Consider the following 13,077-nt stretch of genomic DNA (forward strand, 5'->3'; position numbering starts at 1 on the left):
TGTAACCAGTATAAATATGGGGACCTATTGGTCTTATAGATTGGGTGCTAAACTGATCTTACTAACAGAGCGAGGCTAAAGGCTAGAGACTTTGGCCATGGTGCCTTTTGTGGGACTAAACATCGCTGTGACTCGTTCACCTTCACCAACGCAACCCCTTCCAGTTGCAAAAAGATCAAGCATCGTTGGAATTTTTTGAGACAGCTGCACCCCTCCCACTCAATCTTTGCGGCCAAAGTTGCCGTATAGCGCTAGCCCGAATGATAACACAGTCCCTTTAATAAAATTAGGTGAAATAACGATACGACATGCTAATAAATGACACTTGTTACACGCAGGCAGATCATCACTCACATCCATATTAAAGTTAGATGCATGGAAAAGGCTGCGGGTTTAGTTAAACATATAGTTGATTTTTTTTTGTTTTGTTTTATTCCGAGTGGCGCACTTTCCCAATGGAAAGCCTGGAAAATGATGACAATAAGACGACATTACACAGGTACGGTAGCATTGATTTAAAGGTTTGGAAAGCTCTACAGTTAATAAGTTAAATAAAGGGTTTTTACATAAATATTTCTGCTAGGAACCGTGTGCTATCTACAACACAGATAGAAGGCTACAGTTTGACAAACTTACAACACTACACTGAGTGCAATTCTTTTATAACATTTCAAATATACAAAGCTCTTTTTCCTTATTTTTTATAACAATGTTATTATGTACAGAATCAGTTATCACAGTTTAGTGACTTCAACAGTCCATATATCTGACAGTTCATTTCCCTTTGGTTTGGTATAAAAACAAAAAAAACAACCTTGGTTGGTGTAAGCTAAAGAAAATAGATACAATACAGATATATGTATATATATATCTTGTAAGTGCACTGACTAGATCATTCAGCTAAGTGGAGGAGTTACCGTCCTGCATAATCAAACCTGGCAGAGGCAGGGTTAATAACAGAGAACAGAAGTTAGGGAATGTCCTAGAAACCAAAAAAAAAAAAAAGTTCTATAATAAGGAAGAGAAATAAAACTGGCTTGGGTTTGTTTTCTTTTGCTTAACTACAGCAATGCGATGACGTCACCGAGAGCGGTGGGATCAACGATGACGTCATGCGGTACCAAGGTTACTGCTCTGGAGCTGCATAATGAAGTCCACTCATTATTACTGTGAGACAAGGACGCTCCATGACTCTTCTAGCACAGTCCTATAGTCTCTGGTCCTCGGCTGTGTTCCTTGCCCTCCTTTTGGTCTTGCTTGGTGATATGGGGGGAGGCCGGGCTTAGCAGACCTCTTTCCCTGTGGTGTTCCCGGGGATGATGTTGAGCTGTGTGAGCTGTGCTGCATGCTCTTTAGCTTTGAGCCTGAGGGCTGCTATACTGGACGCCCGCCTGTCGGCTGCAGCTGTGGCTGGGTCTGATAAGCCGCCAGATGGCACTGCGCTGTCCACAGCGGGGCTGGGCTGTCTGAGAAGAGCGGCGGCAGTGGAAGCACTAGTCAGGGGAGCCATGGTGGAGAAGAGCCTGCGGGGAACAGGGACATTGTGGTCAGAAATCCAGGCAGCGTAATAAGTAGATGCAACGTCAACAAATTTCAGACTAGGGGTACATGGTGACTTTGTCTATGAGCCCTGCAATTTTTTCACTAATGTTAGTGAACAGAGTCGCATTGCGTCTCCTAGTGTGCCACGACTGCAACTTCTAGCCACAAAAAGTGTTCACTCTAAGTTGCAATTGCGTCACACTAGGTCACAATGGGGCTCCAGTTACTAACCTTCGTGAAAGAATCGCATGGTGAACCAGTGATCGCACGACAGAAGTCACAGGCAAAGTCACCATATGCTCCATCCATTTTTCTGCAAATACACCACATACATGCAACGACATACCGTACCATGAACTATGAACAATTACACTATAAAATATATAGATATATATGTATTATAAATGTAGTTGTGTTGGTAAATCTCCCCAATGTTCCTAAACTATGTGTGTTTATAGCAGTGCTTATATGCTCTTAAACAAAATCTGCAATATTAAGCGCTAAACACAAAGTTTTTAGTAAGATAAATAATAATAAAAAAAGCTTTATGATAATATACAATAAATTCATAAATTCACAAATATCCTGAGGTTATCAGGGTACCCAGCTATGGGGCTCAGGCTAAATAAAGTCTTGTTCACTTTGCTGCAGAATTTTTTTCCACAAACAAAAAAGTTGCTCATCTGCAATAAGCGGCCTCAGCCTAAAGGTAAGGACACACATTCAGGTTTGGTTGATGCGGTTTATAAAGTCAAAACCAGTTGTGGATCATACAGAATGGTGTTGGTTTCAAAAATCATCAACATTCATGTGTCCTTACAAGAGCACTTTCACGCGCAGCTTTTTTTTGGGTATTTGTTTTTTAAAGAAAATTCTGCAGTTTTCCAAGCAGTATTTTTGCGCCAAAGCCAATAGCGGATTCACAACTAATGGGAAAGATGACATTCGTCTCCTTCCTGCTGAATTCACTTCTTTGGCTCAAAGAATCAAAAACTACTGTGACATTTTACTAAGAAACGCTAAGTGTGAAATCACCATTGGAGTAAATTCATATGAAACAGATTCATTGCAGAAATTTCTGCTGCTCAAAAGTCCATTTTCTACATCTGGTGTGGTTTCTGTAGCATGTACAGACATTTCGGCAACAGATATGTTGCTCATGAATATATTTTTAATAAATGGCTTTTGTTCTGTAAACTTCTGTTGCAATGTTGATGGACATGCTGCTAAATCCTATATCCCTGCTCTTTGGCCTACAATATGGCATATGATCTTATAAGTGTATCGAGCAGTTTGATAAAATTGGTTGGCCTCCCTATGTCTGACTGTCCTAAAGGAATTGTTTGCACCCTGTACAGGTTCTTCTTCCTTTAAGACTCCACATTGGGAGCTTTGCTGTATCTCCACATCGCTGGACTTTCTCTAGCTGGAAGTAATACGTATCTTTTTTCCCTTCAGCTGAATGTCAAATCCCCATGAGCATCCTGGCACCCCGGCTGAATGACAGGCGAGCAATTATACTTTGCTGTAGATGTTTTACTGCTCTCCCTACAGAAGCCTCCAAAATACAGGTGACAGGCCCAGGAGCCACGGGGAGATTTATAGACTCTCCATTAGCCAGGCTTGTGATCATCAGCTTCCTTGCTGTGATATTTGAAGACTCTTGGCTCTGCTACTGAGAGATACTATGGTGTGGGGAGCCATGAGCCGAGCAATGACAAGAGCACATGATATACACTGCTCTGTTACCAATGACAAAAACACACAGAGGGGCTCATGTATCTGTCATAGAAACATGACTAAATATTGGCCAAAAATATAATAGGGGTAATTGACATTTCATTATGTTAACATATGTATCTATACATTACACTGACTGTAATAAATATAGGTCCTCAGGATTTAATGTATAATATTCCTCCTAACTTGACTACTTGCAGATACCCCCATTTTGGGGACATCACAATACCGAATGTGACATACAATAGTCACTATACATGAATGTCGCCATCATATATTGGCTTATGGGAAATGATAGAAGACAAGTCAACTGACTAAGGAGCTGGTAGAGTTCTTCCAGTAGCACCAAGGAGGATGATTCCTTCCTTCAGTAAGACCATGCAAAGCAGCAAATAAAATTATTTCACTTATTAAGCTTCTGTTCACACCTGCATTGTTCATTTCCATCGTTCTGCTGTGTCAGAGAAATGGCAGTAGTGCCAGACCTGTCACGTGATGGACACCAATGCCCTATAGATCTCTCACTAGAATAGGCAGAGCATTATTTTATCCAGAATTGAACTGATTTTGTGATGGAGGATTATAACGGAGCCTCCAACACAGGTGTGAACACAGCCTTAGAAAAATGCATCAATTTCTGAAAGGAAACTGGTAAAAGTATAACTGGGACTTGTATTTACCAATGTAAAAGGTTGCTGTACTTGTTATTTAGTTGTAAGGTTATTGGCAGCCAACCTTGGCCTGTTGGTTCCCATACATGGCAGGCCATGGGGGGGCTCTTTGGTTACTTTGGTTAGTCATTGTTGTTTATTATTTTCTTAGTGATGAAGTAGAAGATAATAAGATAAGAAGAAGATAGATACTATGCTTAGGCAAGAGATTCATACTTGTAAAGCAACTAGGTTTTATTTATAAACTTTCTATAGAGAAAGAAACGTCTGGCAGATATAGATTCGGGACCATATTTCTCTATTCTCTACATGAAGTATTTGACATATCTGGGAGAGAATAAGTCATGGAGGAATTCATAACCACATTTGGTGACCTCACCCTGATATCCACTAATATAATCCTATGAGATAGCAATGATTGTTTTTGATGGGTAGATACCTGCCGAATGCGGGGCTGATGAAGGCCGGGTGCCGGAACACAGCTGCCCCTAGGAAAGTGCTGAGTCCTAATGGGGTACCGCTTGGAGGTAATGATGTGGAGCCGGGTGGGGGAGGTAGACTAGGAAAGGCAGCAGCAGCGGCGGCGGCAGCGGCAGTCCAGGCAGAGTCCAAGGCAGGATGGTGTGGAGGGAATGGGCTGGCATCTAGGTAGGGGCTCAGCGGATGACTGGCGGATAAAGGACCTGGGAAGGGCAAGCCTGGGGCATGGGTCTGGGCACCCGCCTTCTCCCTTTTCCTCCATTTGGCTCTTCGGTTTTGAAACCAAACCTGAAAAGAAGACAAGGCTAATATTATATAAATGTACGTAATTCTAGTTATATAGCTACTTATGTAACGTTAAAGACTGCACACTATATATACATTATAACATCTATCTATCTATCTATCTATCTATCTATCTATCTATCACATACAGTCTTGTTATTACACTGGAGAACGTCTCATATAAACCAGTGGCAGACTTAATACTATTCTCAGTAATTCATTGGTGCTATAGGGAGCTGTTTGCAGGATGGAGGCTGTAGTATACAGTATTATAGTACAGGAGAGTATAATGGCGGCTGGAGTATATTATAGTACAGTAGCCTATAATGATGACTTGAGTTATTTCTTGCTCACAGTCCCGGCAGGCTGATTAGTGTGAGCGGTGTGTGCCGCAGGTGATTGCCGGGACACGAGCTGTCATCAGATCGCTGCTGCAGCCTGCACTGTACAATAATGCTCGTACCCTGCACCTGCCTGCAGCATACATACATACGTACATAGACTTATCTATATTCATTACATAACCGTAAGGTGTGTATGTGTATTTATAGATCTAACACTATATACACCAAATATCAGTAAAATCAGGGGCCTGGCATATGTGTAATATCTCACGATATTATATCACTGTGATTAAACATAATCATTATAAAAACACACAAAATACAGACCAATGTGAAAGGACATATTCATATTTTTCCTGTAATTTTCTAATTATAAGATGCACTCTTTTTAGCAAGAAAAGTCCCTGTATCTGCTAGTCCAGAGTCAGAGGGATCCCGCAGTGCCAGATCTCTGTGACGGCTTCCTTCCTTACAAAGCTAGATCCTAGAAACAGCCTAGTGGTGCCACAGCCTTGTAGCAAGTCGTGGAGCAGGAGGGAACAATTTGCTGCCAGTCATCCCCTCCTTGCTGCCTCGGAAAGATACTGCATGGCTGTCCAGTTAACTCCACTGCTGCTGATAGACAACCAGGATCAGTCACTGACTTCATCTTTTTGGTTTCGGATTACATTTCAGACAGTTTGGTTCACAGTCTGTGTAGTGACAGTGAGGGGGTGGAGGGTGCGAGCAGGCAGCGCTGGGTACATGGACTCCTTTCTGCGGGGCTCAGTGACTGGGGACAGTCTGTAGAGGTCATAGTATACCTAAAACTGCAAGCCTCTGTGCAGGACTTAGTAGCCACTAGTGTCAGATCTGTATGGACACTCTTCTCCTACAGTCATCCTGATCTTTATACACTTATTGATGGTTTATCAACAGATATCTTCTACCATATATATCATTAGTAAAAGAACCCCAGGCTGCTGGGGAGTGAAGGGGTTAAGTAGGTGCTCTGCAAGCTGGTCATATATACTATATCATTTGATAAAATAGGCCCCAATTCTGCCCTAGAATATTATAAAAGAGGTGCTACCTTACACTAGGGACATTTTGTATAAAAATATTTTTGCCCCTATTTTCTCTGCCTAAAATATAGGTGCAACTTATAGTCCCCAAAATACAGTATATTTATTGTGTTGTGATATGATCATACTATATAACATTAATAAATGCAGCCTGATAGTGCTGCTATATAGTGTGGGCCCTGATGGCGATGTGTGGTGTATATAACAGGAGCACTGGTAGCAGGATGGCGATCAACTATTAAACCAGCTCATAAAATCCTCATTACCGCTCTATAAATACTAGACAGGACACTCTCCGCTGCAACATGTGTCATAAATGATCAGTTTATGTGTCTGTGTATATAGTGTGCGACACTATTACACCCATTTGCTCTGAAATCTCTGCAATGTCGCTCGTATGGGCAATATCACTTGCTTTATTGTTACCTTCTTATTATTTTCTAGCTGTACACTAGTAGCATTTTATTTTATTAGCATACATTTTCAGGACGCATCAAATATTAAAACGAATTTGAAATATATATATATATACATATATATATATATATATATATATATATATATATATATATATATATATATTTTAATTATTTTTAGCTCACATTGCAATAGTTTAAAACAATTGGAAATTAATTTACACATTTTCTATTTTACATTGGAAAATAAACCTTTATATAGATACAGGAATGTGTTATATAGAAATCTATACTAATTATTACACACACAGATGCAGTATATATTATTTGCATCTGTACATATATTATTTGTTATCCACGTGTGTATATTATTTTTGCCATGCATATTTATAGTACATATATTTATCTATTTGGCGCTTAATTCTGAACATATGAATATACAGGCTTAGCTATATAGCACCCACTTGTTAACACCCTGTATAATAATATTTCGGGATCCTCTCTAGTTAGGAGTGAGTTGACTTTCCCACGACTGTCCCCCTGGTGCTAGATCCTCTGGCTTTACTGTCACATCCCTGTTTGACAATGGAGAAATGTGTCAACAAAAAGAGGGGGCCCTATCACCCCCACCTAATGCTGGAAGCTGTTGTGTATTAAATGAGCCATATGGAATTTATGATGCTTTATCAGCGCCTGATTGTACCAGTAAAGTGATTTGCTCGGAGACATCTGCTTAGTGTTGGCAATCAGGGCATCCTAATGTTTATCGTCTCTGTGGTTATGAGCCCTGGCTCAGGATATGGAGAGCAAACACCTCTAATAGCATTGCACTCACTCCCAGGGCAGCCATTAGATCAATGCTATCACAAAAATGGCAAATCAAATAGCATTAGCCAGCTCCTTGGGCAAATCAAACAGCCCTCTGCCATGAAATAGCCCTGTTTGCTCTAGCACTAAGTGTGCTTTTATGGAGCCCGATTGGAGGCTTCATCACAGCCAAATACCTGCCTGGAGCTCAGCACAGTTGTCTATAACAACCAGGTCTCTATTCAAAGGTACCAACTTCTTCATTCACCCATGGTCTGGCACTACTCTTGCCACCTGCCCTCCTCCACCTACCCCAAGCATCCTATATGGGCACTTTAGTGTTCTGCCGGGGCTTCCTCCCCAGTGGCCTTCACACTTATCAGAGGTGGAATGTAATAATTGCACGTTGTTTGATTAATTAATTCCTGGACTCAGGGGAGATTGATTTGTTTTCAGTGGAGCATTTAGCCAGTGATTGCAGGCAGCAGTGACATTGGGGCTGCTATAAATAGGCTGCAAAGGGCATGCATGTGTACAGAAGGAGCTGGCGACAGAGACAAAGATAGATAGATAGATAGATAGATAGATAGATAGATAGATAGATAGATAGATAGATAGATAACTACATCAGGACTTACCTGCACTCTGGCTTCAGTCAAGTCCAGGCGCATAGCTAGCTCCTCTCTGAACACAAAAGGAACAAGACATGGTATTAGATCATACCCATAAAGAGAAACACTACACAAAACTGACTTTATATACATAGTTTATAAAACAATACTATTAACGTCACTGCTATCAATATGGAAAATTAATAATATTACAGATGTGATCGCAAATAAAAAAATATAATAAACGTGTAAATTAATAGTTGAGTATAATATATAAAATCCATACACAAATAGGCAGCTAGACAGTAAAAGTGCCTTAAATTCGTTTCAGTCAATGTAAAGAAAAATACATGAGGATAGTTTTCATTTATTTATAATATTTTTATATAGCTAATCTTATTTTATTTCGATATTTGTACATAAATATCTGTTTAACTTTCCTAAGAACAAATCATATCAGATTTATAGGATAAATACTCGATAATACTGGTATTATATAAATAGAAAATAAAATAATGATATTAGTGTTACTGCTACTAACACTAAAAATTAATAATATGAGATAAATAATAATAAAAATAAAAAGTAATATGAGATAAATAATTGAATATATATATATATATATATATATATATATATGAAATGTGTAAATAAATATGTGAATGTGATATAAAACACACACATGCAAGTGTTAAATTGTATCAAAAAAATAAAAACACGTTTTATTTTATATGTATAATTTTTATCTAGTATATTTTTATATAATCTTTTATATTATTATTTTAATATTTATAAATATTTCTTTATTCTTCCTAACAAGACAGAATATCAGATCTAAGATATTTGCAACATAAATACTATATATAAGTGTAAAAAACAACGATACTAGCTTTACTGCTACTAAAACTGAAACTGAATAATATTACATAAATAAATTCAAATAATAAATACAATAAATGTGGAAATAAATGTGAATAGAATATAAAAATATATAAACACATATTCACAAATATAGAGTAAAATTACATTAAAACACCTTTATATAAATAAAAATACATGTAGACTGTTTTATTGATATTAATTTTATATTTCTTTTACTATTTTATTTCAAGATTTATAAATAAGTATCTTTTTAACTTCCTTAATGTTTGTTTCATTTGGAGGATTTATTCAAAACTAGAACTGTATGAAGTTAATATGTAGATAGCCAGCCTCGGAGGGATACTAAATTCGTTAGAAGTGAAAGATGTGGAATACACAAATAAATATATAATCTCTAAAATGGCAGATTTTAAATATTGTTATCTAATCTGATAATACATAATATAACTGTAGCAATATTCCAAACAAGAAGGAAATTTTGAATTTAGCTTTTTTTTTTTTAATTAAATTAGGTAATTATTTCAATTATTTCCAATTTATGTGATAAGACCATTAAGCTAAGTATATATTGTTTAGTTTTTATCCCAATTAGTGTAAAATTAAGGAGCGCTTTCATACATCTCAACAATTTATAGGGTTCATTTGATGCCAAAATGGTTTCGTTTGCGTTCAGTGAGGGGCATTACAAAAAAATAAAAAATAAAAATCTGCACTTGGTATGAATTTTAGTATATGGCTTATATTAAATACAGATATCCCATTGGAAATGTTTTTTATTCTGTATGCATTCGTAGGTAGGTATGAATTTACCGTATATATGTTCATATATTTATATACACACATATATAAATATATATGTATAAATGTGTATATATATATATATATATATATATATATATATATACTGACTATATATATATATATATATATATATATATATATATATATATATATATATATATATATATATATATATGACTGTGAGCTCATTTCTAGAGCCGATAGAATAAATGACAATGATCAGGTGTCTTGGGAAGGCTCTGGATACTGATCTGGATGCGAGGATCGCCTGCACGCCACGCTGTACTATCTGCACACAATGTAACTCATCTGTGGCATCGCTGACATGAGAGATATAAATACATTGGCCAGTAGTGAAAGTAACATCACTCTGCTCTGGGAATTACAAACATTACCGGGCTCTGTGATCCTGATCATAAAAATAGGAGTCACACACAACTAAATGTCATTTAAAAGCAGGCACGGAATGAAATAATAATATAATAATAAACTGGAAAATACCATTATTAAATTTTTGCTTTGCTAACTGGAATTATTGTTTCTGTGTAACTTGGACTGATTTTTGCAGGCATAGATGTCTTTATATTTAGTATAAATCATATATGTGCACAGCCACTGACTTAATTCCCCCTTCCCCAACCACATAATAAACCCTTCTGAAGATACCTTGTGAAGACGTCTGGGTAGTGGGTCTTCTGGAAAGCCCTCTCTAGTTCTTCTAGTTGGTAGCTGGTGAAGGTGGTTCTATACCTCCTCTGTTTCCTCTTTAGCATGCCCTCCTCTGAGTCACTTCCAGCTGACAGGCATACACTGTCCTCACCATCTTTGCCATCAGCATCTGAAGTATGAAGTAGAAGTTCCTCCTTAGGAGACATGTCTCCATCAGGTCCACATCCTGCTTGCTGCTGCTGTTGCTGCTGTTGTTGTTGCTGCTGCTGTTGGAATTGGGGGTGCTGTTCCTTCAGGAGTACTCTGTTAGGATTGCTGCTGGTGTTATTACTATTGTGCTGCTTATCTGTTTCATCCTCTTCATCGTCATCTTCTTCATCTTCCTCGTCTTCCTCATCCTCTTCTTCCTCCTCTGTGGGATTTTGGGATATTACACCCAGCCTGTCCTGTAGAGAGGCACTGGTCTGGAGTGGCTGCTGTAGACCATCAGGACTACTCTGGTCTTCTCGCAGCAGGGGGGCGCTATTCTCTCTATAGGACTTGCTGCGGCTGATGCTGACCTGTGGGGCCTGGCTGATCTTCAGGCTATGGTTCTCCCAGCTGCTTTCTCCTGCACCGCCAAGTAATAGCAGCCGATCAGGTTTATCAGACCTGGGCACTGCTGACCTGGCATCGGGCAAAGTCTGAATGTGCAATCGCCCGGCTGCCCCCACAGGACCATAGAGTCTTCTCAGTTTTGGAGGTAGATGCAACTCAGCCTCAAAAGTAGAGTTGTTCTTTGGAGAACCTTCAGGGAGTTAGAAAAAGATACAGCATGTAGAAATGTTATTACACTATTCATATTGTATCAGACATTTATTATGGAGGGGATCAGGGTATTGCAATATAAATAGAAAGAACATAAAGTGACCATGAAGAACTATGAGATGATCCCCTCAGCTATCGCTTCCTCCTCTGCTGTAAAGATAACAATTTGGCAGCACACACCCTCCATAGTAGAGCCATTCTCCTGTGCACTAGATTGAATGGTGCAGTTAACATCACACATTCTGGTAATTGGATGCCTCTGGAAACGCTCTAATTACTGTCAACAAGGAATTTCAACACATGTACAAGTAGATTTCACCTCCAACCCTCCATATGTTTATTAAAGCCACAACTGAAGGGATACAGTTACATGGGCACGTTACTGAGAATAGGAGATAGCGGCTCAGGGCTCTGTACATGCCGAGGTGCCAAGACGCAATAATGTGGCAGATTGGAACTTTTGTTATCAAGCAGGCATGGCTCGCAAGCGGAATTTGTCAGACTTAAAGTATAAGATGTATCTAAATTCTGAACAACATACTGAAATTATATAGTGAACATTGTATATATAAATATATCAATAAATCATAATTATTTTTATAGAACGTAATAATATGTATTTAATCTGTCTGTCTAATTTTTATCTGAAATATAAATATTTTTATAATCATATGAATGATCTAATCCGAGATACTTTCCAATATAGATCCTTATAAAGGCATATTATTATTATTATTATTTGTTAATAATTATATTTGTGTTCTACAAACTCCTGCAGTTTTTGCTGAAAAATTGAAGTCCTTTCTCGTCTTTGTGTAAAACATAATTTCCAATCTTTCAGCCTAAAAACGTTCATTCTAAATTGTAATAATAACACAAAAAATAATGTTAATCAATGTTTTACTAATAAAAAAATAATAATGTTTTCAATAGCATCGATCCATGAATTTAAGAAATGTTCTATTTATAAAATTGAAAAGCAGTTATTATAATTTTTTTCTTGCCAGTGTCGTAGAGTTGGCAAAGTTTTTTTTAAATTTAATTCTCATGCCAGCGTAAGGCTGGGCACACAGGCCTGCATGGTACAGGAACCATTTTGGTTCCTTTCTTACCTTCCAAACTTTTGTCCTGGTCAGTCCTGGCTGTCAGCGGTGGAAGGCTCTGGGTGCCCAGGAGCCTCATCTTGCAGGGACTCCTTCTGCCCAGGATGCTGTCTATGCAGTATGAAGATAGTAGGGTGGGGGATTTACTTTTGCACTCCGGCCTCTCAGTTGCCTCCTCATGGTACTGGCTGCTCATGGTTGTGCTGTAGTGACTGATGCCCTCTGTTCCTGTTTGTGCTGCTGCTGTCGGGTGGCAGGCAAGCTGTCAGGGTGGTGGCTGTTGCTGCTGCTACTGGGTATGATAAGAGTGTGTGCAGGATCCCAGCACCACATCAGTCCCCTGTTCCCCCTGTTCCTGATCAGGGCACCAGGCAGTAGTGTAGTGAAGTGCACAGCTCTGCTCCTGAGCCCTCTCCTCCACGTGTTACACAGAGCTACTGGATTGGCTCATGCACACTCTGCTACTCTTCATACACAGATTAGCCAATGGTTGTCACCAAAGTCTGGACTGGAGCCCCTCATGACCATGGATTCCTCTGCTGCCAATACATTATAATAGACTAGGTTCAATCTTCTCACCCAAAGGGCACATCGCCGAGATGAGAAATGGTTGGAAACATCATCTCTTAGTTTATACATTTCATTTACATTCAATATTCTTCCATATAGCACTGTATGTTGCTGCTCCAGGGGAAATCACATAGACACAAGGTAACCTGCAATAGACACAATGGAAACATAGCATGATCTAAGGGTTTAATGGCTGCAATTGTTCTATATTATTAGACAATATATTTGTGTCATAAATATCTTTATTTTACTTAAATGCTGGCAATGTAGAATCCTTATTTCATA

The 13,077-nt window shown here is 38.5% G+C and overlaps 1 protein-coding gene across 1 annotated transcript; it reads right to left on the minus strand.

Moving 5' to 3' along the window:
• Nucleotides 1-456: 456 nt before the first annotated feature.
• On the minus strand, nucleotides 457-12,629 carry ARX (aristaless related homeobox). The gene is made up of 5 exons (XM_075263710.1): nucleotides 12,232-12,629; nucleotides 10,310-11,099; nucleotides 7,988-8,033; nucleotides 4,393-4,721; nucleotides 457-1,523 (listed from the first exon to the last, which is right to left on the minus strand). Exons 1-5 carry the CDS (start codon nucleotides 12,416-12,418, stop codon nucleotides 1,283-1,285), a joined length of 1,593 nt encoding a protein of 530 aa, XP_075119811.1. The 5' UTR covers nucleotides 12,419-12,629; the 3' UTR covers nucleotides 457-1,282.
• Between the last annotated feature and the right edge of the window lie 448 nt (nucleotides 12,630-13,077).

This window comes from Leptodactylus fuscus, chromosome 2 (assembly GCF_031893055.1).
Source record: "Leptodactylus fuscus isolate aLepFus1 chromosome 2, aLepFus1.hap2, whole genome shotgun sequence".
NCBI lineage: Eukaryota > Metazoa > Chordata > Amphibia > Anura > Leptodactylidae > Leptodactylus > Leptodactylus fuscus.

Excerpts from the sequence above, each read along its gene's own strand:
- ARX (XM_075263710.1), bottom strand. The coding sequence starts at position 12,418 with ATGAGCAGCCAGTACCATGAGGAGGCAACTGAGAGGCCGGAGTGCAAA. Across the intron at positions 11,100-12,231 it reads CCAGGACAAAAGTTTGGAAG|GTTCTCCAAAGAACAACTCT; the intron begins GTAAGAAAGGAA and ends AACTCCCTGAAG. Across the intron at positions 8,034-10,309 it reads TACCCAGACGTCTTCACAAG|AGAGGAGCTAGCTATGCGCC; the intron begins GTATCTTCAGAA and ends TTTTGTGTTCAG.